Genomic DNA, 24,545 nt, shown 5'->3' on the forward strand with positions numbered 1-24,545 from the left:
GAGGGACATCAAGATATCCTCCAGGTTTTATTCTTTCCAAAATGTCTCCTAAAGTAAGGCATTCTTTATTCCAGTGTAGCATCTTCCAAGCCATCGAGGTAGGACCTGCTGGAACATTATCTGCTGGGCAATGCAGATCCAATCTCCAGCCCACCTGAGCGGAACCCCAAAGGGGTCCCTTGTCTGTCGAGGTCAGGGATGCTGCCATCCATCCCGGCTATGGAGAGCCATGGGGACGTCAGCCTCCTGCCTAAGGCTGGTGTTGGCGAAGACCAAGGAGCAGTGCCCACCTGATTATAAAACTAGTGTGGTATCAGCAGTTAGAGCCCAGCACTGGGACCTGGAAAACACGTTTCTGGAGCTCCCTGGTGCTGTGGTGCACCTCCACACCTTTAGTGGAAGTCACTCTTTCATATATAGTTGTGCAGACCGGCTGCAGCCCACTTACCATTGCCTCCCATACACGTTTGGGAAACACTTCCCTAAAAAAAAATATAAAACTCCGTAGTAGAACAGTACCCAACATTTCAGAGATCACTGCGTTAGCTTACTTTATTCATTCTTGTAACATATGTCAAACTTTGATGCGGAGTTCTGCTAACTAATATCTAGTCAAAGACAAAAACCCCTAAGTCGAGATCTGTGAAGACTAAGCAGTTTCATAATTTTCAAAATAAGTTCTTGAATTTTTTATAGTATTTGATAGCAGCTTTTTATTGGTTACAAAACCTAAGCCCATATACAAAATTAGGAACACATTTAGATGCCTCTTTGAAAGAACGTTTTAGTCTATTTTAACTGATAGTTTAAAAAAATAATAAAAACAATGCAATTTTAAACACTGTTCTGAAAACGTAAAAGTGCAGCAATATACTTTGTTTCCTTTATTAACTATGAAATGGTGCAATCCCAATCAAAAGCTGATAAGGTCACAACAGAAAGAACTGAGCAAACGCTTTGTCTTGCTTTACCTCAGTTCTCCGATGTTCACTTTTAATGTAATGCATTGAGTGCAAGAAAAAGATCAAATCTTCACAGTAGTGGAAAACTGTTGTTTTAGTATCAATTTGTATATAACCTGTAGGATAGTAGTGAGTGCAGGCTGAACAGGGTAACCGTCATTCTATATGGCATATAGGGAAACTAAATTGAGTTAGAAGGGGAAATATTTGTTCACAATAACACCTGCTGGAACTCTAATTTCACAAGAACTTTGTGACCTTACCTAACTTTGACTTTTTATTGTTTAGTTTTTTAGCGAACACCACACAGTTTCAAGATCTTAGACTATAGTGTGTGAATAGGATGCAGTTACCATATGAAGCTTCAACTCAACTTTTGGGAAAAGAAAAAAGGCACAATGAACTTCAACTCAATTTTATGTGCACAAGAGTTGAAAAATCTGAGCCACCTTAAAGAGAAATTGATTCTAAAATTTATAAAACCTATAAATAATCAGAGGCCAAACCACTATATTAAAACAGATTATCTAGCAAGTAAAAATCTTGCAGTTTAAACATACGCTTGTATCAAGTTAAGATACAAGACAACTCGCTCTTTAAAGTGGCTCCACCTTGGCAGATATATATTTAATGAATGCACACCTGCTATGCGTTGTTCATCAGTGGAAAAACAGCTGATCCACAAAGCTCTGATGGCATCTGTCCTTATCTTCATCACAGTAAATACAACCCACATCCAATAACTAAATTAGTTTAGATTTTTCTATCCCTTCACATCAATGCATTGGGAAATTACACCCAGTAAACAACAGCAACAAAACCAGTTTGTGTGATAGCTTACAGAATTTCACAAGTATCGATCTCCGCTCCAGCAATACCAAAATCCCTTTGAAAATGACTGGGTCAGGCGATTTTCCAAAAGCAATGACCTCACATACCTTACGTAAAGTTATTTAATGTGCGCTGCACATCGGGTTTATGCTGAATCATGGCAGCTTCCATCCAGCCTCACACATCAACCAGTTTGCATCTTTTGTAATCATGTGAATAAGATTTGAGACTAATTTCTGAATTACTCTTCCAATACTCCAAGAATGAAGCTTTTATGACGCTTCTAAGTAGTTGCTGGTTTGTTGCCAACCACATCATCATAAGCACTGGTTACTAAGTAAAAAATAGTTTAAGACTAAATTACAGTAAACATGAAAGCTCCACAGTTTAAACCCAATATAAATCAACCATATCCAATTATCAATTTAAAACAAAATATATTGACTACTGAAAGTTGAAAGCAAGATTCTTTTTTAACTAATACATTTTTGGACAGATTTTTTTTTTTCTACAGTCTGGGATTCTTGCTTTCAGCTTAAACAGAAGTTCAAGTCCATAACAGGTTTGTAGCTCAGGTAAAATACCATGCACAGCATTTGATTACTTCAAAACAGCAGGAACACACAGGCTGAAGTGAGTGGTCAAATAGGGCTCGCTGTTCTCAAAAATTAGGTATAATGGCAAAGCTTTACCAGTCCAAATCTACAGTTCTTTCTCCAACCCTGGTTTCTGAGGCAGTTAATGAACACACATCAATTATTGATAGATGAAGTAGTTTTTTTGTTTGCTTTAAACTTAAGTGTTTAATCAATTGCCAAGTGTTTTTTTTTTTTTTAAGTTACTTTTATTTCAGTTTCACCAATGAAATTCAATTGGCTTGCATTTTTTAATCTATTCTTCCACATAAAGTATATGAAAATATGTTTGTGGAGGAGGATGATGGAGGCTCAGAGCAAACTGGGCCCCTGTAGAGTCTTCCAAAATGTATGCATCATACCAAAGTGTCTTGATCCACAGCGCACCATTTTCCAAAGAAGCTACTTTTCCGTGGAAAGCCAATGTGCCACCACTATGGAATATTCTTAACAAAACTGCAGATTGCGGTTGTCAGCATGTGGCACCAGGAAAAAGGCAAAAAAAGGTAGTTGGGACTGTTAAAAAGAATTCTGAAACAGTTTAAGAGATCATGCATATGCATTTACAGTCCATGTGATAGTGATGTTTGGCAACTGCAAAGTGACCGATACATGGCTTGCTTTAGAAGCATCAAAACGAAGAGGCATGTGTGTCTTGGAGCCTTTTGTTTCTTCACTTGGTAGCCATCTGGTGGTGCTTCATACTGGTGTGGGACAGAGAAGCTGCACTTTTTTGAACTTAAAAATTAAATTCTTTTGTTTGAAGGTTGGCCGTTGGGTCGAAATTGTAAGTACCTCCTTGAGTGGCTTCAGGAATGAGACTGGGATCTTCATCGATCTGTGAAATAAAGCAACAAAAGTGCATCAGAGGCCAATTCCCAGCACAATCCAGTACACGTAAGCGAGATTCACAAACCTTCATCTATTTATTAAGCATTATTGCAATAAAATTAGATTAGTTTTTTGAATTCAATTCCTCAGCTTTGTTTAAAAAGATCAACACATCAACTCTGTTCTAATACCGTTGGGGGAACAGAAAATCAACATGGCTAGAGACTGGGTTGCTGCTCAGTCAAAGCTGTTGCTATTTTAGCTGTGCAATTTAATTTTCAATGCCAATTTCCAGCACTTCTTCAGTTGGCTGATCACTAGATGTAAATTCCAAAATTAGTTTTGTACTTTCTCCCATTTATTGCAACATGAAAATTTTTATTAGCAGCTGATAGAAAGACTTGTATAAAGCTTAAAAGAATAATTGGCATCTCCTATTAGGATCTGAAGGATTTAGACTAACTCATTTCAGAGCAGTTTTACGTAATTCCCGTAAGTGCAATCTGAAATATTTTTAAACCAAAAATACTTTATGAATATAGAATGCAAGGCATCTGCATCCAACTTTATCCAACTTCCTCAGAGCTGTGAGGATTTAAGCGTTCACTGCCATAACTGCCTCTAGAAACCAGAAGTACCACTGGCAGTACCCTCAACCTGCACAACTTCAACCCCTACCCATCCTCCTCCAAATCACCAGCTGCACCCGTGCTCGGAACACACCGTCCCTACAAAACAGGCTGTAGCAGTCACACGCTGGTTCAAACTGCGTGTCATTTTGGAAGCACATACAAGAGCCCTTGTGGGGTCTAAAGAGGTTTCTGAGGTCTGTCATTGGAGTAGTGCAGACTCCTGAACTGACACACCTCAAGTCTTTATGTTTCTTTTTACTTCGGGCGACTTAACAGCTAAATTGGAAAGAGGGATTAAGGCATCTGGGGACAGCAACAATTCGCAGGAGGAAGACTAGGGCATGTCACTACCGAATGAAGATCGAATCTGGTTTCAGAATGCTTTGCAAATGTTTGTGAGTTGATAAATTAGCACTTCTGCCTTCTGGAGGGGTACTACAAAGTAATGTTAAAGAAGTTCTCATATCTTTTATGAAATAAACAAAAGTCAGGAAGCTATCAGTGCTGGTCCTAAAGTACCTGCCTGTGCACTTTGCAGGGCTCACTCAGCAAAGGAGCATTTGGGATTAACAATGAAAGGGTGAATATCTAGTGACCAGCAACATTTTATGAGAACACAGAAACTCAGAAGCTCCTGAAGTGACAGAAGGCAGGAATACTCCTGGGCAGTCAAGCTTAACACTACCAAAGAGGCAAACATAACCACTCTCTTCTCTCCTTCGGGCAATTTGGATTTCGTTTCAGTTTTTTTTTTTCTTGTTTGTTTGCATTGGTACTAAACTGACAAGGGTTCATTTTGCCACTTACAGTTACTGTCTCAAAATTTGTTTGTTGCTGTGTTTTAGTTCCAATCTGCCAATTATGGAATTTCTACAATTCCTAGTAAGTTTCAGAAACTCCAGAACATGTGCTACCAGTATAAGCAATAATTTGAAGTAAAGTCTTGCTCCCAAGTAAAGGAGGTAAATTCAGCCAATTAGGCACAGACTAAATCACATCAGTTTATGTAAAAAGTAAATGCACAAAAGGGAGTACTAACCTCAACAGGGGTATTTTTCCACCCACACCAACCAGACTGTGCTCTTCAGTTAACTACGGAAGTCTCAGAGCCATTATGGAGATTATTAGACACTGCCCACAGAATCATTAAAAGCATAGGAAACTTTTCACAGATCTTAACTTTTGGTGACTAACCTCACAGCTGCACAACGGGACCATAAATGGAAAATTAGGAAGTCATAAAATTAGAGCTGATATCTGAAGAGTTCAATTTGTGAGGCTTGTTAGCCAAAAGAACCGAAGACACAGTACTGCCAGGCTGCAGAAGTGCAAACACCCTACAAGGCCTAGAAAAGGCAACCATTATTCCTCCTCAAATTATTTGCTGAAGTGTTTCTGAGGCACTCACAAGCAGCCAGCAGCAGGAAGAGCTGGAAACCAAACTGTCAAAATGTCTACTTGGGATGCAAGAAAATATCTGATGGTCTAGCTCAATCAGCTGCAGAGAGTTTTCTGGTTTTAATGACTCTCTTCAATGCAGAATCCAGACTGAGCAATTACAGAGCTGAAATACAGTAATCTATCTGAAATTAAGGATCTGCTCCGCCACTCCTAAGACTGATGTATGAGAAAGCAAAGCAGGAGAGCCAGAGAACTGTTTTGACTCTAATCACAAGTAATTACATGTCAATGTACATGTCAATATAACATTAGGTCAGCATCAATCAATTTGTTTAAGTAAAACGAGATCACTCATCATAATGTTGCTAAAGAAGTTCTTGATATTGAGAAACTCTTCAAAGACTTTCAATTAAGGGAAGGTGAACTGAAAAAGGAACAGGAAAATTGACCTCCCGGCCAACCTATTATCACAACTGGAACTGAGCAACAGTGACAAGGTACTTACTACGATAACAGTAACAGCACAGGACATATGCTTTTCAATCCTTAGCATACTTACATCATCACCAGAGAAATACTGATCTATGATTTCAAATGCTAGTTTATAAATGTCTTCATTCTCATGCTGTTGCAAGGCTTCAATTTTCTCTAACCCTGGATAAAAGAAAAGGGAGAAGAATTTTAAGTTTAATCTAAAGTGAGTTACTAACTACTTTGAAAAAAAAAAAAAAAAGAAAACAAGAAAAATCATGAGAGATTACTAAAGAAACATAATAAAAAAGATGCAGCTCAGTTTCCAAGTATTATCTACACAATAGCTATCTTTGTCTCCAAGATTTAAAAAAAATAGTTCGTGAACCTTTGCATGCCATGGAATATCCCATTTTATGAACACAGGATAAGGGAATTTTCTCTCTTTTTAGATAAAATTCTCTGTACTTTTGTGTTTGTTTTTTCATTTTTAAATTATTTTTTAAGACTTCTGCTGTCTAATATGTAGCTTTTGTCCCAGTCATTGTGCCTTCTGCATATATGAATAAGGAAGTGACATTATTTGTGAGTTGCATACAATTTTTAAACAATAAGGCAACAAAGTCTCATGCTAAGAGCAGCTTAAAACTATAGTCCCATTTTCAAACTGGATGTGGTATACACAAGGGAAAAGTTTTCAATACACTAAGTTCTTAAACATCCATTTAGTGCTACCTTACTCTACTATATCAATTAAAATTGTACTCCCAAACTGGGAAAAAACAAGGAAACCTTGAAGAAAATAGGGAGGCCTGTAGCTTGTTAATACTAAGTTTGCAATACTTAGTTAATACTAAGTAAATAATAAGATTGCAATATCCAAAAGCCTGACTCCTCATCCTGTTTTGGTCTTAATGGAATTATGATCCTCACATCTGCTTCCAAAGCAGTAATTACAGCAAGAATTGTGTTTTACCACACAACCAACTACATGCAACAGCCAAATGAAAAGAAGTACAATTCTCATTTAAGTCTAGAAATACCTAAGCTACAGAAAGCTCCTCCACTGACTGCCTCCAACATGACCATCCCCAAAACAAGCTAAACAGGAAAGTGTGTCATTTTTCTCATTGCAAAAGTCTCGCTTGCTTATTTAAATAGCCCAGGGTCACAAAAATGCTGTACTAAACATCAACAACAGCCAGAAGACAGAATAAAATTCAGTAAATTAATTTTTTAAAAAGCCTAAAAAGCACTTACCTCCACACTCTTCTATAATTTCAGCTATTGAGCTGGCCTCATCGCCAGCCATTATCAGGATGTTTTTCAGACCATCCAGCACCACCTGTACCACTTGAGAATCCTTTACTGAGAGTAGGTTGCAGAATGGCGGGATTACGTTTTGCTGTACAAGGTATTCAACCTAAATAATAGGAAAAAAAGCCTTTGAACAAAGCATCCAAAATGCTTTGAACATTTTGCTTCTTACAAATGGCTGCACGTACAATGTTTTCGGGACAAACTGAAATCCTACTACACATACCTGATCTTTTCTCCCACTTATTGTCAAATTGCTAATTGCCCAAGCAGCTTCCTTTTGTGTTCCAAAGTCCCCCTGAAGAATAAAATTAATAGCTCATTAAAATCCACATGGAAACATCTGTCAAGCTTATTATTAAAAATCACCGACTCTTCATGTCAGGTTTATAAAAAGAGGATGACAACTCGCATAGCTGATAGTTTGACTGACCTTAGCCAGCTGGTGTATGATCATAGGGATTAGACCAGCATCTATTACAGCCTGAACTTGTTGTTGGTTTCCTGCTGTGATATTGGAAAGGAACCAAACTGCTTCCTAAAAATGGAAAAAATAAAAAAGCAAAGCACTTTTCAAAAACAGTCAACAGATAAAAAAAACAAACCGAACAAAACAACCTCAAAACTTCAACTCATACAATGACCAATCTCTAAACAGAGCCTCCGGGTTTCCCCCCCACTAGCACTTCCAGCACACAACCTTTATTGCACTGTGAAAGCCAAACATGCAGGGGATCAATACAAAACTGATATGATTAATTCACTGGGTCAGATTATTACTTACACAAGGAGTGTTTCCATTCACTGGGAGTGATACTGACTTAAACCTTACATCCACTTTGTGCTGCTGGAATCACAGCCACGTTTTAAACTTTTAATCAGTTTTGCAAAGAAAATCAGTAAAACCCCATATAAAAAGGGACTTCTGTAATATTTGACCTGACAGCTCAGCAGTAGCTTTCTGTGCTTCCAGCTCCGATTTTGTTCCTGAAACATGAAGTAGAGCTTACAAAGCTCATTCGAGTTTTCCCATTAATTATCAGACAGGACAGGACTCTCAGTCCTCAGACCTTACTCAGCACTTATCGCTTTCAGGTGGCTCCTCAGCATAGATAACATCTAATGGCAGCAACAAATTCATGGTTACAATGGGGGATACTTGTCAAGACAACTGAGAACATCTTAAGAAAGCTCTTATCTTTACTAAAACCAAACTTTAATAAGCCATCAAAGAGCCAATTACAAAGTACTGCAGAAAACAATGGGTTCCATTTTCCAGGGACGTATATCTGACTTTTATTTGCTCCTCACAACATTTATTAAAAAACTCAAAGGTGTTTATACACTCCCCTTATACAATAATAGTTCATTTCTTGACATTCAAAAGCACTGAATCTTGGCATTTCTTGTTCTTTCCTGAGTGCTAGAAGGGCAGGCAGAAACAAATCATAGCTGTTTGAACTGTCAAAGATTAACTTCTTCAGTGCTCTTGGCAGTTGCCAGGCCCTGAAGACATAGATTCCTCACTAACAGATTTCCCCTCAGTGGTAAGCTAAAATAGGGAAATCGTGTAAGATAAACAAAAGGCGAGAGAAAAGAAAAAACTTCCTCCTCAACCAGTCCCATCTCTGCAGGGAAAGATGGCATGATGATTAACAAAAATTATTAACAAAAAACATCATCAAATACAGCTCTGGAAAAGAGGCCATCGATCACATTCTTTCCTCTAACTCTCCCTATACCACCCAGTCCTCTGCAGAAGCAAAGTTCCCTCTGCCAGAAGGAAGGAGAGGAAACCCAGGGATAGTTTTCAAAAAAGGGCAGTGGTATTCCCTACTCCCTTGAAAGTGAGGACTGACAACAGAAGAGAAAGAACTTCGCTATAAAAAAAGGTGTTATTTCATCAAGCTTCTTTAATTTTGCTGAGTGGAAAAACTGGATCAATCTCACCCATCTCACTGGACTCAACCCAAAGTAACAATCCTTACATATGAAAAACCCTAACGCAAGTTCAGCAATTACTCACTGTGCAAGCAAACTGAAAAAAACGTATCACACTTAAAAGCAAAAACCATCAGTCCTCCCAAAAAGCACTGGGCATCAACACCAACGCACAGATCCCCAGTATGCCTGGTTGGCTTCAGCCCTAATTAAGCACCAGCCTCAAAGGCTGCTGCATCTTTATACAGAATTGCTGACATCCCAGAGATAACAGGTATAAGAAATTCTTCTGTAACGTGCTACAGACTACTGTTCTACACTTTAAACAACAAGATTAAGTTAGGAAGAAGCAGATCATAATATACCTTGTTTATCTTCTCTTTTGGATGCGTCAGGAGGTTTGGGAAGTAAGACAAAACATCACAATTGAGAACAACTTGTGTCTGTTCATCAGTACCAGTTACTATGTTGCCTACTGCTCTCAGTGCTGCTGTCTGAATATTCAAAGTGGGAAGGAAAAAAAAAATTGCATGTTAAAGACGTTGCTGTTACTTATGCTAAAACAAAGATCATTTTAAAATGTCTCTACAAAAACACTTTGCAAAACGCAATTTAGCACTTCAGCCTGCCAGCTACACTCTAAAAAGGGGTGCTGTTTCACCAGAACAAAAACACATACTACAGAATTTTACTCAATAGATGCACTGCAGCCCAACTCCAAAAGTGTAAAGACTAGAAAGTAAAAGGGTATTAAAACAATAAAATAATTCATTGTGTATCTGATCTGATTTACAATAAATGCATCTAGGTCTTGACTATGTCTGCTAATATTGCTTACTTTTCGATTCAGGTCTCCACTGCAGTATTAAAAAAAAAAGACTACTTTTATTCTTATTGACTCTTACTTGACTTTCAAAAATGTACGTTATACTCTTATGTATTAGTTATTTAGTGCTTTATAAGTGACAGAATACTGGAGGGACTTGTTTTCATCAAATGAACTGGCCTGACAAATTTCAAGACAGCCAAGTCTCATCCAAAGTCCAAACTAAACAAACATGATAAATGCACAGACATAGAAAAAAAAAAACCCTTCCACATTCCAATGGTTAGTTTATAAAAATCAAGGACATATTAACTAACTTTAAGTTTCCCTTCGTTTTTGAAATTAATCAAACAAGGTCAGTTACCCTACCTTTTGTAGATAACCAGAAATTTACTCTACTAAAAGAACTAAGAATCTGCAAATATTTTAACATTCAGCGAGTCTCAAAAACATAGCTGATTTCCATGAGGTATTCAGATGCTGCAACCATACATGTGGCAACAGAAAAAAAGAGTATATATAATTTGGAAAATGTAAAACCTACTGTCATTAAGTATTTTAGGAGCACAAAAGGAATGCACCCCTGGTAATCACGCAATGGAAGTTAATGTTTAACCTGTCACTAACAAAATCAAAGAAATCTCAAAACAGCTTCAATGTAATTTTAAATTATCTTTTTTCCTTAGGGTAGGTAACATTTTTGTTCAGTTTACCTACAACAAATGTAGCTATAAATGCTCGTCTCAGAACACCACTAATAAATACTCAGAAGCACATTTTTTAAAGCAAATAGGTTACAAAAGACTATTCAAAGACACTGAAGCAGACTTACTTGAACTTTAACCTCCTGATGACTCAGAAGGGGAACTAGGAAAGGTACAACTCCTGAATCAATCACCATTTGTATCTGTTCATTACCACCGTCTGTTAAGTAGGACAGAGCCCAAACGGTGTCCACAAGAATCTACAAGTTGGAAAGAACATGGTTTACAGATTGAATAGCAAGATCCGTATAACCGAGTCTTAATTTAGCGATCAACATTCCACACATCTGGGTAAAAAAGGAGCATGCAACTCCGTTACAGGAAAAACACAAATACTATAATGCAAACTGATTTGTAGAATTTTAGATTATTAGGTACACCTATGATAACTGGGGTCATTTGTACCATGAAAATAATTTCTATGTCCTCTTTTTTTTTTTTTTTTTTTAATTAAACACCACATTTTGGTGCATAAAATTACAGCACACATCACCTGACAAAAGTAAATTTTTTGGCTTGGTTTGCATTTCACAGATTGATGATCAGCTCAGGTAAGTAACTATGCTAGTAACTTTCTGAAGACAATACTGAGCCAGCCTCCTGACCCTGCCCTAATCTGTTAGATGTGCTATCTTCTGATTACAGAATACCTAAATTCCCATGGTATGTAATCCATCTATATACACTTTAACATTTCTGATCCATAGTGCAGTTTTGAAGTTAAACTGCAAACTATCCTCAACGTATCCTCTTTGGCCTTCATATCGAGATTAAAATCCACAGCAAAGAAAAGAATTTCTTACACCAGCTAAAGGAGTAACAGCTATTGTAAGGTGGCAACTGTTCAAGCAAAGGGAAAAAACACAAAGGAATGACTATCATGCAGGGCACTCTTAGTATCTTAAAGAAAGTAACGACTACGTCACTGATGACTTGATAAGGATGATTTGAGAGCCCTCAAAAAAAAAAAAAGGAAAGGTACAAAAGTTACGGTTATTTTAAAGGTAGTTTTTGAAGCAGAAACAAAGCTAGCAGAAAGAGTGGTAATATCCCATCACTTAGAGATGATGTTAGGAACTGCAGGAAGAGAAATCTGGACCCCACTGAGGGCGTCATCTGTTGAGGTATCTGGATCTCTGCATTTCTAAGTAAATGTCCACTGCAAACCAAAGCAAAGCAGTTGCTCTCTGTAATATTAATGAAGACTAAGGCCTGAATTCATTGCACTTCAGTGAAGTGCCTAAATTAAGAGCAGACTTAGCCTATTCTCCCTCTATATTCTGCATGCTAAGGCACTTTTTATATTCTGTGTACTAAAACACCTTTTGAATGTGGCTCTCACCCAGTTTACCTAGATGAGCTTAGAGCAACAGGCTCCAAATCTAAGCATCTTAATTATGTTCTGAGATCAGATGGTCTGAACTTGTGTTTGAAAGGCTTTGTAGGCAGAGCTTGTGCCCAGGCTGAGTGCTCCATGATAAGCAAAAAGGAGCCAGTGGCCCAGCTCACTGAGATTTAAGGGAGCTTCAAATGGGAACGGCACAACTTGCACCCAAATAGCAACTTGGGAGCCAGCTTCCCCTCCCTGACAACTTAACCAAAAGAAACCTCATCTGCTATTTCCATAAAGGCACCTGAATTCTACTTTTAAAGAGATACCCATACAAAATTTCCAGCTATTAGGACAGCTAAATAGTACTGGAGATGTGGGAAGGACTTTAAACTCCTGACCCACAGGCTGCTTCCCCCCTTCTCCAGGGACCAGACAGCACAGACCTAACACTCTCCTGACACAGCCTGCTGCTGCCCTCACCCACTAACGCCGCAGGGACAGCAGAACGTGCTGCAGTGGAGCCGGTATCGCAGCAGAAGCAGTGAGAGATGGTGCCTCACCAGTTTGCTGCCCCACAGCCCTGTTGGTGACGAGAGCAGCAGCCGCCAGAAGTGCTCACAGTACTGTTGGCTGACCTACCTGCATCACTGACTCATCTCCAAAGATAGGTTTGCTGCTCCAATACTCAGAGGCTGGGACCACAGTGGTACCTCCAAACTAGCACCTGACTCTCGGGATCAAAAAGATGGGCACCCTAATTGAGATCAGTCAAAACCTGGCATCACATAGTCTCGTATCTAATTTAAGAAGCTCTCACACAATCATTGCTTGCAAAAAGCTTTCAAATTTGGCAGGAAAAAAGAAAAAGCTTATAGGTTAGATGTATTTTGGTTTTACTACGAGTTTCCATTCAGGTTTGTCCAAATCACGAATTGCAAAGTCACCATGTGCTGTCTCCCACTCATATTACACTGGGAAAACTCTGGCAAAATCCCAAATTAAACTGTTGGCAAATACTTGTGGAGCCATGCCCACTACACCATTAAAGAAGCAGCAGAAACACCACTACCTCGTTGCGGAAATAGATAACCTAAGACATCTCCACCAACCTTATGTCCTACCCCCAGACCCACCGCAAAGGTTCAATTTTTGCTTCCCTAATTTGGAGGTCACTACAGGGAGCAATAGTCCAAGACATTACAAAGTCCTGACAGGAGGAGGAGTAGAAAAGCAGCTCAGTAACCCTTAGTTATACAGATCTTGGTTCCTGAAGTCATAATGTAAGACCTCAGGAGGTAAGTCCAGCTCTCTAGGACATTACTTTGAGAATGTATGTAAAACCATGGCTCAGGAATGTGGGAAGTACTGAAGGTTTAGCATTAAAAATCTGAAGAGAAGTTGTTGAAGGTGCCACAGAACAATAGCTGATTGATATTTACTTAAATATATTTTTATATGTGATTTCTTTAGTTAAACAGGTTGCAAATTCAGGCACCCAACAGGTTGTAAAAATCCGAATTACCCATATAATTACAGTATTTGATTCAACTAATATATAGAATTATACATATCTTTGCACACATGTATTATATATCAGCTATGCAAAATTACAAATTGGGGCAGAATTAAGTCAATAGTAAAGATCACAATTCTAAATTTTCAGTGCTCAATTCTGCAAAATAGTATTTCTTAAAATGTGATTTCTAACGTAAATATAAGCCTTTTAGAAAAGATATTTTAGGAGTGGTGCTTGCACTTCATTTTTCATGCTCTGAATGGCTAGTTATATTAATCTTAGCATCTAATTGCCCATTTACTGCTTAAGTATATGAAAATTAACACACAAAAACAAGTTAACCACCAACAAAATCTTATAGCATTTTCTCTTAGAGAAAATGATCTAAATATCTAGAACTTTAGAAATTACTTACATTTATATCTGTATGGTAAATGAGAACACACAATGCTGGCAAAATCTGAAAAGAAGTTCATCAGTCATTAGAGTAGAATAAAATTTGCTGTGTAAACACAAATCCAAGTAGTGCAGTCACAAAACTTGAGACTCGAGACTAATGTTTGAGACTGCATTAGTACATTACACATGTTTCCCAGCAACTGCTCATTCCCTCCCCCAAAGTATGTATAAAAATATATTTTATTTAAAATTTGTAAAAATACAAGGAAGTAATTTATTTCAAAGACACACAGAGAGCAGACTAGACTTTGAGAGAAAACACAAAAACACCATAAATAAGACATCTCCCTGCTATTTATGAAAGCTTAAAGTTACTGAAAAACATAGTAAAAACTATTTACATAAAACCCTCTTTGGATTGAAATAAAAATATATATTTTTGTATTCATGTACGGAGAAAGTATATAACTGAGTAATGGCAAGACTGCTTAAAACAGTGTTTTGTTTTGTTTTGTTTTTTAATTTGGTAAATTCTTACTTCTAAGAGTGTCTGCTTCGTTTTGGAGAATACATTGGAGTTTACTCACTACCAATCTTACACTTCCAATCTTCACACAGCTTCAAAAGCCGTACCTGGGCTTTGGAATTTATCTTAAAATGAAGAGCTTTACTTACAACTGTAGTTCTAGTCAAATAACTTTACTAGATGCGCCTACTCTAAACACTGTATTTGTTCACCAGTTTAAAAAGATTTGCAGATGCTTCTCAAGTGAGGACTTGACAATGACTGCATGTTCACAACTAATCAAAACACAAACTACACTACGTTCAATATATGTATTTCCTCTTACTGAAAATTGCGTTTGAATAACCCTATATACAGAATATATACAGAACCCTGTTTGTAGTCTTTTTTGATAAAAATATTAAATGCTGAGTACGTTAACACTTTCTAGAGTGTTAATTTTTGTTGCGTCCATTCTAATATATGGATAATCAGACAATCTTCAGTTTCAGATGTTATGAGTAGCTTTGTTATAATCTCAGTAAGAAGCAACAAATTGGTCAAATTACTTCATTTAACAACTGGTAAGTGACAGAAGACAGTGGCAAAAGATATACATAAATTCATAGTATGACAATGTGAAATATCTAGCTTCTAGCCCAGAGTATAAAAAATTATCTCTCTTGTAATTCTTTATTTACCTCCTGAACTGTCTCCATAGGCGGTGGGGGGTCCTTATTCCTGCAGAGATTTACAATGACCCATGTGACGTTCCGAAGGAAGGTGATGGGAATGGAGGGATTGATGAAGGACAGAAGAGGTTTGACAACTCCCAGTGATATGACATAATCTCTACACTGAGGACCATCACCTACAGAAATGAAAATTGTTGTAAAAGAAATTACATTAAAAATGGAAAATCTTGAAATGTATGCAATGACATGTCGGGATACTGAAATTCTATGTTTCCTCACCAATAGTTTACTACTAAAAGTTCGTGTTCAATTAAATATACATACGTACAGATATGTATGTATATTTTAGGAGACACAGAATTTATCCTGTTAACATTTTGTGTAGCAAGTGGCACTATTCTTTAGAAAAAAATTGCATGTACAGATGTAATTCTTTCCACATGAAAAATTGTATTAAGCCACAGAATTCAGAGGAAACATAGTCTCACATGATAATGCCAATGTTCAAAAGTCAAATTCTAAAATGAAACACTCCCTGAATTCCAACCATTGTAAGAACAACAGTTACCTATAATATTTCCAAGAGCCCAGACAGCCTGCTCACAGACATTCTGGTGTGGTGAATGAAGTAGTCTCAAAAAGAGGGGTACTGCATCTATAGAACAAAAGGATTGGATTTGTTTTTATTGGAACATAACATGCATGATAAGTTCATTGATCCATGTTAAACTTTCTCTACCACACCTTATACTAAGATACAGACTTCTCTTATGAACAGCATATAACATTTCAGTTAAACATTTCTATAAAAATCTGGAGAGGGGAAAAATAGACTCAAGAACAAGCAACTATTAAACGACACTGCTCCCCACATTTAAACATTTCCCCATCTTTCTCAAAGTGCTATATAAGAGCCACAGATCTGTAGGTGCTAGGTTTAATGTCCTGGTGATTCAGATTTTCCACTTATCCAAGACAGCAATACATACCTAGCAGAAAGACATGCCTACTCATGCAAATGTGCTTCAAATCTTGACTTTAAGAAAATAGCTTTCCTCCCAAGAGGTGGCTATAGTTAGTTTCCACATGCAGTGAAGACTTGCATCCATCTGCCATACAGTACTAAGACGAGTTTTTATTTGTTCTTATATAACACAGGCAACATACCAGATTAAGGAAGTGCTACTGATTTTAGATTTCAGTCTTTGATGAAATAAATACATTTAAGAGATCTAAGCTACTCCCATGTGCTATTTCCCCTCAGACAATCCGTATTCCTTGAAAGATGGGAATTCTTACAACAGTTTTATAAATCTATGTATTATCATACTCATCCTATAGCCTTTCTAAGTAAAATAAAATACATCAATTTTTATACTCTGGAAGAAAAGTGTATTTTTTCTTTAGATACCATAAAAACCAAAATAGCTTCAGAAATTTTACAGAATTGCAACACAATTTGTGAGCAGCTATGAATCAATATTCTGTTGATAATTTAAGATGCAATAAGGAGCCAAAACATGCTGTTATTTTCCTGGAAAAAAAAATAGAGAGAGAGTGATGAAGAATAAAGAGAACCTAAATTTCCCTCCCCAACCTGAACGAGTAATTCAGCAATAGCCTACAACTGACAAGCTGGGAGGGAAAGCAATATAACATTGCTTAAGAACACTTTCTTTTCTTGTCATAATCGTCCTACTTCCGTTAGCTCAAGAGGAATATTGAAGCCTCCTTTTCCCAGCGTTTACTGAGACCACATTTCAGCCATACATGTATTCAACATATTTCAGAGAGACGAGGGTCAAGTATGCAGTTTATATTAGACTGCAATCCTGGTATGCTTTCAAAAGCAGGAACGAAACTATTTCATATCAGCTCTCAAGCAGGACAGTCTCAGAAAGCGTGAGTTGCACGTTATCTCATCTACTGCTCTCAAAAAATTAATTGCTTCTGCTCCAAATTGGTTCGTGCCAGATCTATTCTGTGAGTACAGGACTTTCCCTCTCTTGCTAGGCCCTCCAACTGCCATCTGTCCCTCTGGATTGCAGGAAGCCTTCTTCTTTTGGATTTCGGCTGGAGCAGCCTCCTCTGAAAGGGTCTATCACTTTGTTTCCTCAAACTGTCCCTTATCAAAAATAGAGCAGAGTTCAGAGGCCCTTAGTCACCTCCCAGTACAAGGTGGCCAGACTAAACTTCTGCCCATTTTCTCTTCAGAAGCAAAACCTAGGAAATGTTTTTTGCTTCTGCAGATCGTTTTATCACACTTGCTTCTTTTCAAGCATTAGCTGAACAGATTTTGGGCAGGACAAATCCCAGCCTGAACTTCGAGTAATTCTGCATCTAACAGCAAGGCTTTTAACTGTACACATGCATTTTTTTATTCTAATTTTAATTTTAATTTTCACATTAAGATCTTATTTCCACACTCTTTTTTCTGCAAAGCAAATACTATAAGTAGCCTTTTCATTTGGATTCATTCACCCAAAGATGATAACACTGCAACTTGAAAAAGGATGAAAAAAAATGCTTAACCGATTAACAAGGTGGGAAGGATGAAAACTTGGAAGTACATTTTCAAAGATAGACATCTGTAAAGCAGAATTAGATTAAAGATGTGTTTAGATTAAAGCAGAAGTGCCCAAATCATTTAATTATTTTTTTTAAACAATTTCAAGATTTTTACAATTTTTAAAGGCTTTGGATTTTTACCCAAAGCTCATTTTGATGAGCATTCTTACTCTATTGCTCCAATATAGTAACTATACAGAATCTAAGTGTTAGTGAGATATTTTATTAGCCAAACATAAAAAACTGCATTTTGATTTGAAAGACAGGTTCAAATATTTATAAAAATAAATAAAAAATCAAATAACCAAGTCACCATTTTCCTACATAAAAACACTGACTATGAATAAACTAAGGCAATTTATTAAATAATTACTTAGCTACAGCCTCCCATTTAATGACAAAACATTGCATTTAGCATAGAGGTGATTGTTTGAAGATAAGCATGTTGATACACAAAAGCTACATATAAAATCCAGAAAAATAAGAACAGATTGATTGAAATCAGCACACATAAATTATCTTCAATTAGCTCTAATTTTCTGTCTCTTTATAATGGAAGTGTCAGTGGCTGGTTAAATAAGAATCGAAGCCAGCACAACAAACACAGTGTGTACAGGAGAGATGAATCATATGGTCAAAGGAAAGGACGGTAATTTTCTTAACTGTGTTTAAATGGGCAATCTTACATAACCGTGTATTTAACAACTTTAGTAAGATTTATGAACATACCCTTGAGGTAGAAAGAACTACTTTCTAATGTAAGGTTTAGCTGAAGGGGAGTTAACGGTACATGATTTCAATAATCAACTCCAGAATTAGAAAGGACTAACGTTCTTGTCAAACTCGTATCATCTGTCATTCTCTATCTTCTTTAAAGGGAGATTCAGTTCCGTGATCCTTAATATTAATCGTTACTGACAAACAGACCAACCTTTAAGAACAAAACTAGAAACTTTCGAGAAAGACCGATATATACAATTTTATAATTTTAATAGTTTTGATAACAAGTGGTATGTTATCCAAAAACCCCCTTTTTGCCTTTTACCCAAAATATCCACAAGCCCCCAATAAACAAATTTTAATACTTACTAGACTGTACAACAGCTTGAGTTTGTGCAGAAGTGCCTGATGCTATGTTAGTCAATGCCCATGCAGCTTCAAATTGTAATGAAGGGCTGTAATGAAATAATTTTACAGTAATAACTTGAAACAATCTTCAGACTATTTTATGGATGACTTCAGCATGAATAGCTGCATGCACTCTCAGACTCTACATTTAAGCAGTGCCACCAAACTAAAAGTTTTTCCAAAATACTCTAAGGCTGGACATTTCAGAAGAACAGAGATGAGAGAAAAATATTAACTTTACATTCTACGTCTTTTTTTAAACTGCCAATCATTCCAACTTCATATTAGTAAAAACTAAAAGAAATAAAAGAAAAACAAACAGTAATACTTGTTGAAGCACACACCAGCTAGTGAAGCTGACCGCTACTCTAATTAACTAATTATCTCCAGTATGAAAGATTTCAAGTACACATCATCATAAAATTTAATTATGCCTCTCTAATGGGTAACAGACACCTCTTCACATCCAACTGACCCAAAGGCATACTTAGTGAAGAAGTGCAACCGTCTTACTGCCATTAGCAGTTCTCAATAAATTAACCATGGCTGACCATAACTAATAATATACACTTGTGGCCCTTCTAACATCACATCCGAGATGAAGTACAAGCAGGTACACTGGGACAAAGGCATTTTTCTGCTCCATCACAGACAGGGTAAAGATCTAGAATCAGTATTGAAAGACAGCATCATACCTGTACTACAACCAACTTACTAAATGCAGATAAAATTAGTTACGAATACTATAAAAGCTGGGGGAACGTCCAATCCAAGATGGTGTCTATCAGCTGCTGTTGTCTATGCCACCAGAAGTATAGTAAAACAGTTTGCATGAAAACTTGTTCAAGCAAATGTTAAAGGTTAGAAGTTGTAAAAGCTATAAAAGACTTTACAGCTTACAGTGGTTGCAATAATAGCAAGGTGTCTAGCTTCAGGAGGAACAGAGAGTGTTTACTATTAGGTGACTCTTTTTCATTCCTGTGCTTTTTTGGTGTCTTCATCATTATGTTTTATATGCAGCCATGCCACCTGTTTCCCTTAAGCTTTTCTTGTGCACTAGTTTCCAAGGCATTTTAAAGTATTACTGGGGATGGGATTGCGAAAGAAATGGAGATGAAGGCCCACGAGGTGTAAATAAGGATTTGTAAAAACAAATAGTACCTGTAGGCAGCTATCTATAAGCCTTATGTTCTAGGATCAAACGCATTAACATTCTAGTTCTGTGTTGGTCCTCAAGCACACAATGAATTTTTCTTCCCCTTGGGACCTGAGTGGCCTTGGGATAAGCTTCCAGTTACAACATGAACATCAGCTTTAATGATCTGTTACATAAAGCCTTCGCAGAATTTACCTCTACTAAATGTTATATAGCAATCACTATTAAAAGGACTGCTTAAGAAAATGCTACGTTCAGTTTCAAAAGGCTTATTAAACATTTACAGAGATAAACCATACAAATACTATAAATAAAATTCAAATTAAATGAATTTTCACGGCACTGAACCATCTACTTCTAGAGCAGATAGACATTTGTGACCCATTTTAAAATGCTATCCTGATATGAACGTTATTGCCAGCTGCCTTCTTAGTAATTGTTTTGTTAAAAAAACTAGAAAGCTACTCACGCTTCATGTTTTGCAACCATCAAATTATACCCAAAATGTCAGTTTGCATTTTCTGAAGTTTCTAGCCCTTGCGGTTGCAGAAATAACCTTGAAAATGGAAATACTGTAAATACATTTTTGGCTGCCCCAGACCAAAGAAAGCCTAAAACATTTACTTCAGATGTATTAATCCCCATCTATCTTAAGGGGCTCGTGGAATATAGCAGTTTTCTGACATGACCTGAAATCCACGCAACTACACACTCAACATTCTCATTTATTGAAACTCGTTTTCCAATGAATAATCAGAACCCAAAGCATGCTTACTGTTTTGTTCCATTATATAACGGAGCAGTGCAGAGCCAGAAAGAAGCTCACCTTGCAGTATGAATGAAAGGAGCTAGAAACTTAAGCTAATTACCTTAATGAAAGAGATGACAACTGTATTCTGGTATAGAGAACAGCCCTGTTCACAACCAAGCATACGCTCTGCCTTCACAAATACACACACCAAGTCTGAGACATGTTTCTTAAAAACAGTTAACAGGAAAGTCTGAAATATTCAAAACCTATGAGAAATGTAGTAAAGTATCTTCCTTCAGCTAGATATGCTCAAGCAAGCACTAAAAAAGAAAGTGACATTTCAGTGGCAGATAAATGCTCCTGGAGAATTAAGGGTTTATTGTCATGGAATCTGATCCACTGTGTAAGATTTTGTGGTGCTGTGGATCCCTCAGTTCCATTTGCAATATCCAGAGTGTTTTGGTTTCAGTTTTTCAGTAAAGGTGAACGTCTTTAAAGGTATACTTACTTATCATCTCTTTCTAGGCATTTTACCAGAATTGGTAAAATTCCTGATTTTATTAAGTCATCAATAGGTGGATTTCTGTCACTGGATAGGAGTTTTCTGTGAAATTAAATGCAAAAGTAAAATAAGTAACTCATCATGAAAAAATGCGTAGGAAGTATATTTCTATGTCTTTATTTATTTTTACCTTGCAGCTTGGACAGCACTCAGCTGGATCACTGGGTTGTCACTTGTGGCATTCTAAAAAAAATGACAATAAAAACTAAAAAAAATCCACAGAACAATAAATTCTAATTAAAAATAAATAAGTAAACATAACATACCTGCAGTATAGCTTCTAGTGTTACGTTTTGCTTGAAAAGAAAAATAAAATGTTTTAGTAATTTTGTTGTTGAGTTACACTGTCATTTTCATCTTTTAATACAATCAAACTAATTTTAACGGTGTATCAGTTCATAATTTTCCTTTCAAATAACTGCAAGACTTCCAGTGTTAAAGTAAAAACAGAATACACTGTTTTGAGACACCAAAGTTTTAAAAGTAACTTCCAGAATCAAGGTACTTACTGCTTTGAAGTCAGCATCAACATCAGAATCTTCTAAACTTTCTTCCTGGGGAACATTCCGTTTTTTCAAAAGATGTTCATCTCTTTTGTTCTATAAAGGAATAGCAAAAAATAATGACATTCAATGTTAATTAGTACAGGGTGCCGATATAATGGGCCCTTTCAAAATAAAACTTTAGATAAGATCGCTTTCATAAAGCCATTTATAGCTGCAACCAGCATTAACAGTATTTCAGGTGTAAGAACCTAGCAGCTTGCAAATCACAGACAGTACTATGATAATCCATGACATTTCAATGAACTAAAACTTGCAGTTTGGGTAGCAATTTTCTAACAAATTTACAATACACATAGATCTGGGTGACATTGACGTTTAGACTCATAGAAGACAAATTATTTTCCAGTGAAAGATTAATTTTCAGCTAAATTCACTTTCAAGTTCCCTTGTTACGTGAATTTACACCTTGTGTGTAAAGTAGCATGCATCCTACACACTGACACCTGCAGTATTTCCTGCTCACTCACATTGTTAGCCTAGTTTCTGAAGTAAAAAGCACCGTCTAGCCATAGCTCCCTTAAGGAATTAGTAGAGAAAACACTGCCTTTTCGGTGATAAAGTACCCATTTAATTTCTACTTTGCTTAATTAGAATATCTGAGCACCTAAAACCCTAATGAAAAAAAGAAGGCAGTAAAATCAGGAGTTGTGACTGTATCCACACACACAACTTTACAAATTTAGAGTGTCTTAAAAGCATTATTATATTTCAAAGGTGTGAAGTGGCATTTTCCCAATTTTAGACTGTATTTCTTGTTTGCTATGTCTAGATGTACAATCACAGAAAGTGCAATGGAAGAAGGTGATGCAGCATGTATATCTGAACACTTTTGCTTATAAGCATATCAAGATTTCAATCTCCAATGAAGTAAAACCTTGAAAAGGTGTATTAAACAGCAATAATATCTAAAACAAATCTATTATCTTCGCAATGAACAGTAGGCTTTTCAGTCTCCAAACAATTATCTGCTAAACAAACAGTAGTGACTACAGAGATTGTGTCATAACACGCCTTGCCTGTAAAGTATAAGAAACCCTCTAAACTGAATCATGTTTGTTAAGAGTCTCCCCTCAGTGTTTCATTTCATTATGTGTTAGATAGACAAATAATTTCAGACCCCAGATTTCTGACTCTGTCACCGTTCAGACATTTCAAAATGAATTTAAAGCAACTTTACCAGCCTCAGTGTGAAGGGCTCCCAAGCAACATATTAAGATTTTTTCAGATACAGAATGCTAAAACAATAAACAAGCACCAAAGTTAAACAGCTCTTTAATGCAGAAGAATGGATTTCACAGACTCAGCTTAGCTTCATTTTTTGTCAAGACTAAGAGCAGAAACTAAACCCTCGGACAGCACACAAGATCACCAAGATGAGCTACGGCAGCCTCTCCAGAGCTGTACAGCGATGCCAGAATACTCGAGCACACCCATACAGCCAAGCATTAGATGTTTGTTGTTGTCAAGTGTTTCTGGAGCGAAGGAAGATAGAAATGAGCAGGCATCGAATGCTGAGAAAAAAGCGTCACGCAGACGAGCTGTACCAGGCAGACACTGGAGGATGGATTCTCTGTGAAGACCTATGTCATAATCCTGTTGTTCTTCCACACCAACTACTTGGCACTGCCATTTTAAGCAAACACCATTCAACCCCAGTCAATCTGGCTTTGCTCAAGCACAATTCCTTTTCCTCCTGTTTGTCTAAACCATGGCCTGTGCTTTGGCAACTGCAGGGACCAGATCCGATTTCCCCACGTGCAGCTCAGCGCTCCTGCCCAGCACACGGCTCCTACGCTCACATCCCCCCCTCTGAGGAAGCAGTTCTTCCTGCCTCTGATGGACACGGCTCCTACACGAGCAGCTCTGCCTCTAGGGGAAAACAAACCAAAACTGGGAGAAGGATTGGTGCCTGACGTCTGACGTCCTGCTGTCTCCAGTCCTTCTCTTTCCACCCAGAGACACCACTGCAGATCACATCGGTCCACACTGGAGTTTGCACATGCACAAATAAATGTACAGGGAGAAAAATGTAATTATTAGGGTGCGTGCGCTGGTCCAGCAGTCATTCCCTCTTTGCAGAAAAGGTGCAGCCTGAATAAATTGGGGTCTTAGTGCAGAACTGTTGCCAACTGTCTGCTGGAGCAAGCTAACTGACTCACAGTGAATCATTTACTGGGAAGGATTGAGTGTCACTAGCAGCAAACCACTGTGGTGCAAGGCAAGGTTTTCAGACCAAGTTCTCCTAAAGTATTTGGCTGGATTTTCATGCTCATAAAACTCAGGGAAAGAGCTTTACGGGGTTTTTGTAAAGTATGTTTGTTTCAAGAGCTGTTATCCATACCAATTCAACTGGTGATATTTACTGATTTTTCAGTGATTCGTTATCAGTGGCACTCAACTACGTGTTACAACAGCCTGCAGTAAGACAGGTGGTCTTTACTTCTAAATTTCTGAAAAAAAACTTTTAGATGTAGCACTCTTGCAGATTCCTTGATGCAAATGATGATGAAATACCCAGAATAGCCAAGAATTTAGCAAATCTGAAATATTTTTATCGAACTTTTTGAGAAGAAAATTTCTAGTTAGGAAATGTCACATTGTCTCTTTTGTTATTTTCAAGTTTCTTATTCACAGAATTCTCCCATCTGCTAAAAAAATAAAAGTTCAAGTCATAAATTCTCCCATATAGTGTTGTGTTTTTTTTTACACCATTGTGTTAGCAGATTCCCCCACCGTTGAATCCTCTGACCTTCAG

General features: G+C 37.2%; 1 protein-coding gene across 1 annotated transcript in view; it reads right to left on the reverse strand.

Annotated features, from left to right (window-relative positions):
* Positions 1–534: 534 nt before the first annotated feature.
* Positions 535–24,545, reverse strand: part of KPNA3 (karyopherin subunit alpha 3) — a 53,035-nt gene continuing 29,024 nt past the window's right edge. Inside the window, exons 3-17 of the mRNA XM_035553337.2 lie at positions 21,734–21,823; positions 21,491–21,520; positions 21,355–21,407; positions 21,171–21,266; positions 18,717–18,802; positions 15,628–15,714; positions 15,066–15,235; positions 13,876–13,920; positions 10,680–10,811; positions 9,387–9,515; positions 7,514–7,618; positions 7,307–7,378; positions 7,024–7,186; positions 5,852–5,946; positions 535–3,266 (exon numbers count right to left, since the gene is read on the reverse strand). Coding sequence (XP_035409230.1) covers positions 3,168–3,266; positions 5,852–5,946; positions 7,024–7,186; positions 7,307–7,378; positions 7,514–7,618; positions 9,387–9,515; positions 10,680–10,811; positions 13,876–13,920; positions 15,066–15,235; positions 15,628–15,714; positions 18,717–18,802; positions 21,171–21,266; positions 21,355–21,407; positions 21,491–21,520; positions 21,734–21,823 — 1,452 coding nt within the window. The 3' untranslated portion in view covers positions 535–3,167. The remainder of the gene's footprint in view (positions 3,267–5,851; positions 5,947–7,023; positions 7,187–7,306; positions 7,379–7,513; positions 7,619–9,386; positions 9,516–10,679; positions 10,812–13,875; positions 13,921–15,065; positions 15,236–15,627; positions 15,715–18,716; positions 18,803–21,170; positions 21,267–21,354; positions 21,408–21,490; positions 21,521–21,733; positions 21,824–24,545) is intronic.

The sequence above is a fragment of the Cygnus atratus genome, chromosome 1 (genome assembly GCF_013377495.2).
Source record: "Cygnus atratus isolate AKBS03 ecotype Queensland, Australia chromosome 1, CAtr_DNAZoo_HiC_assembly, whole genome shotgun sequence".
In the NCBI taxonomy this organism is placed as follows: domain Eukaryota; kingdom Metazoa; phylum Chordata; class Aves; order Anseriformes; family Anatidae; genus Cygnus; species Cygnus atratus.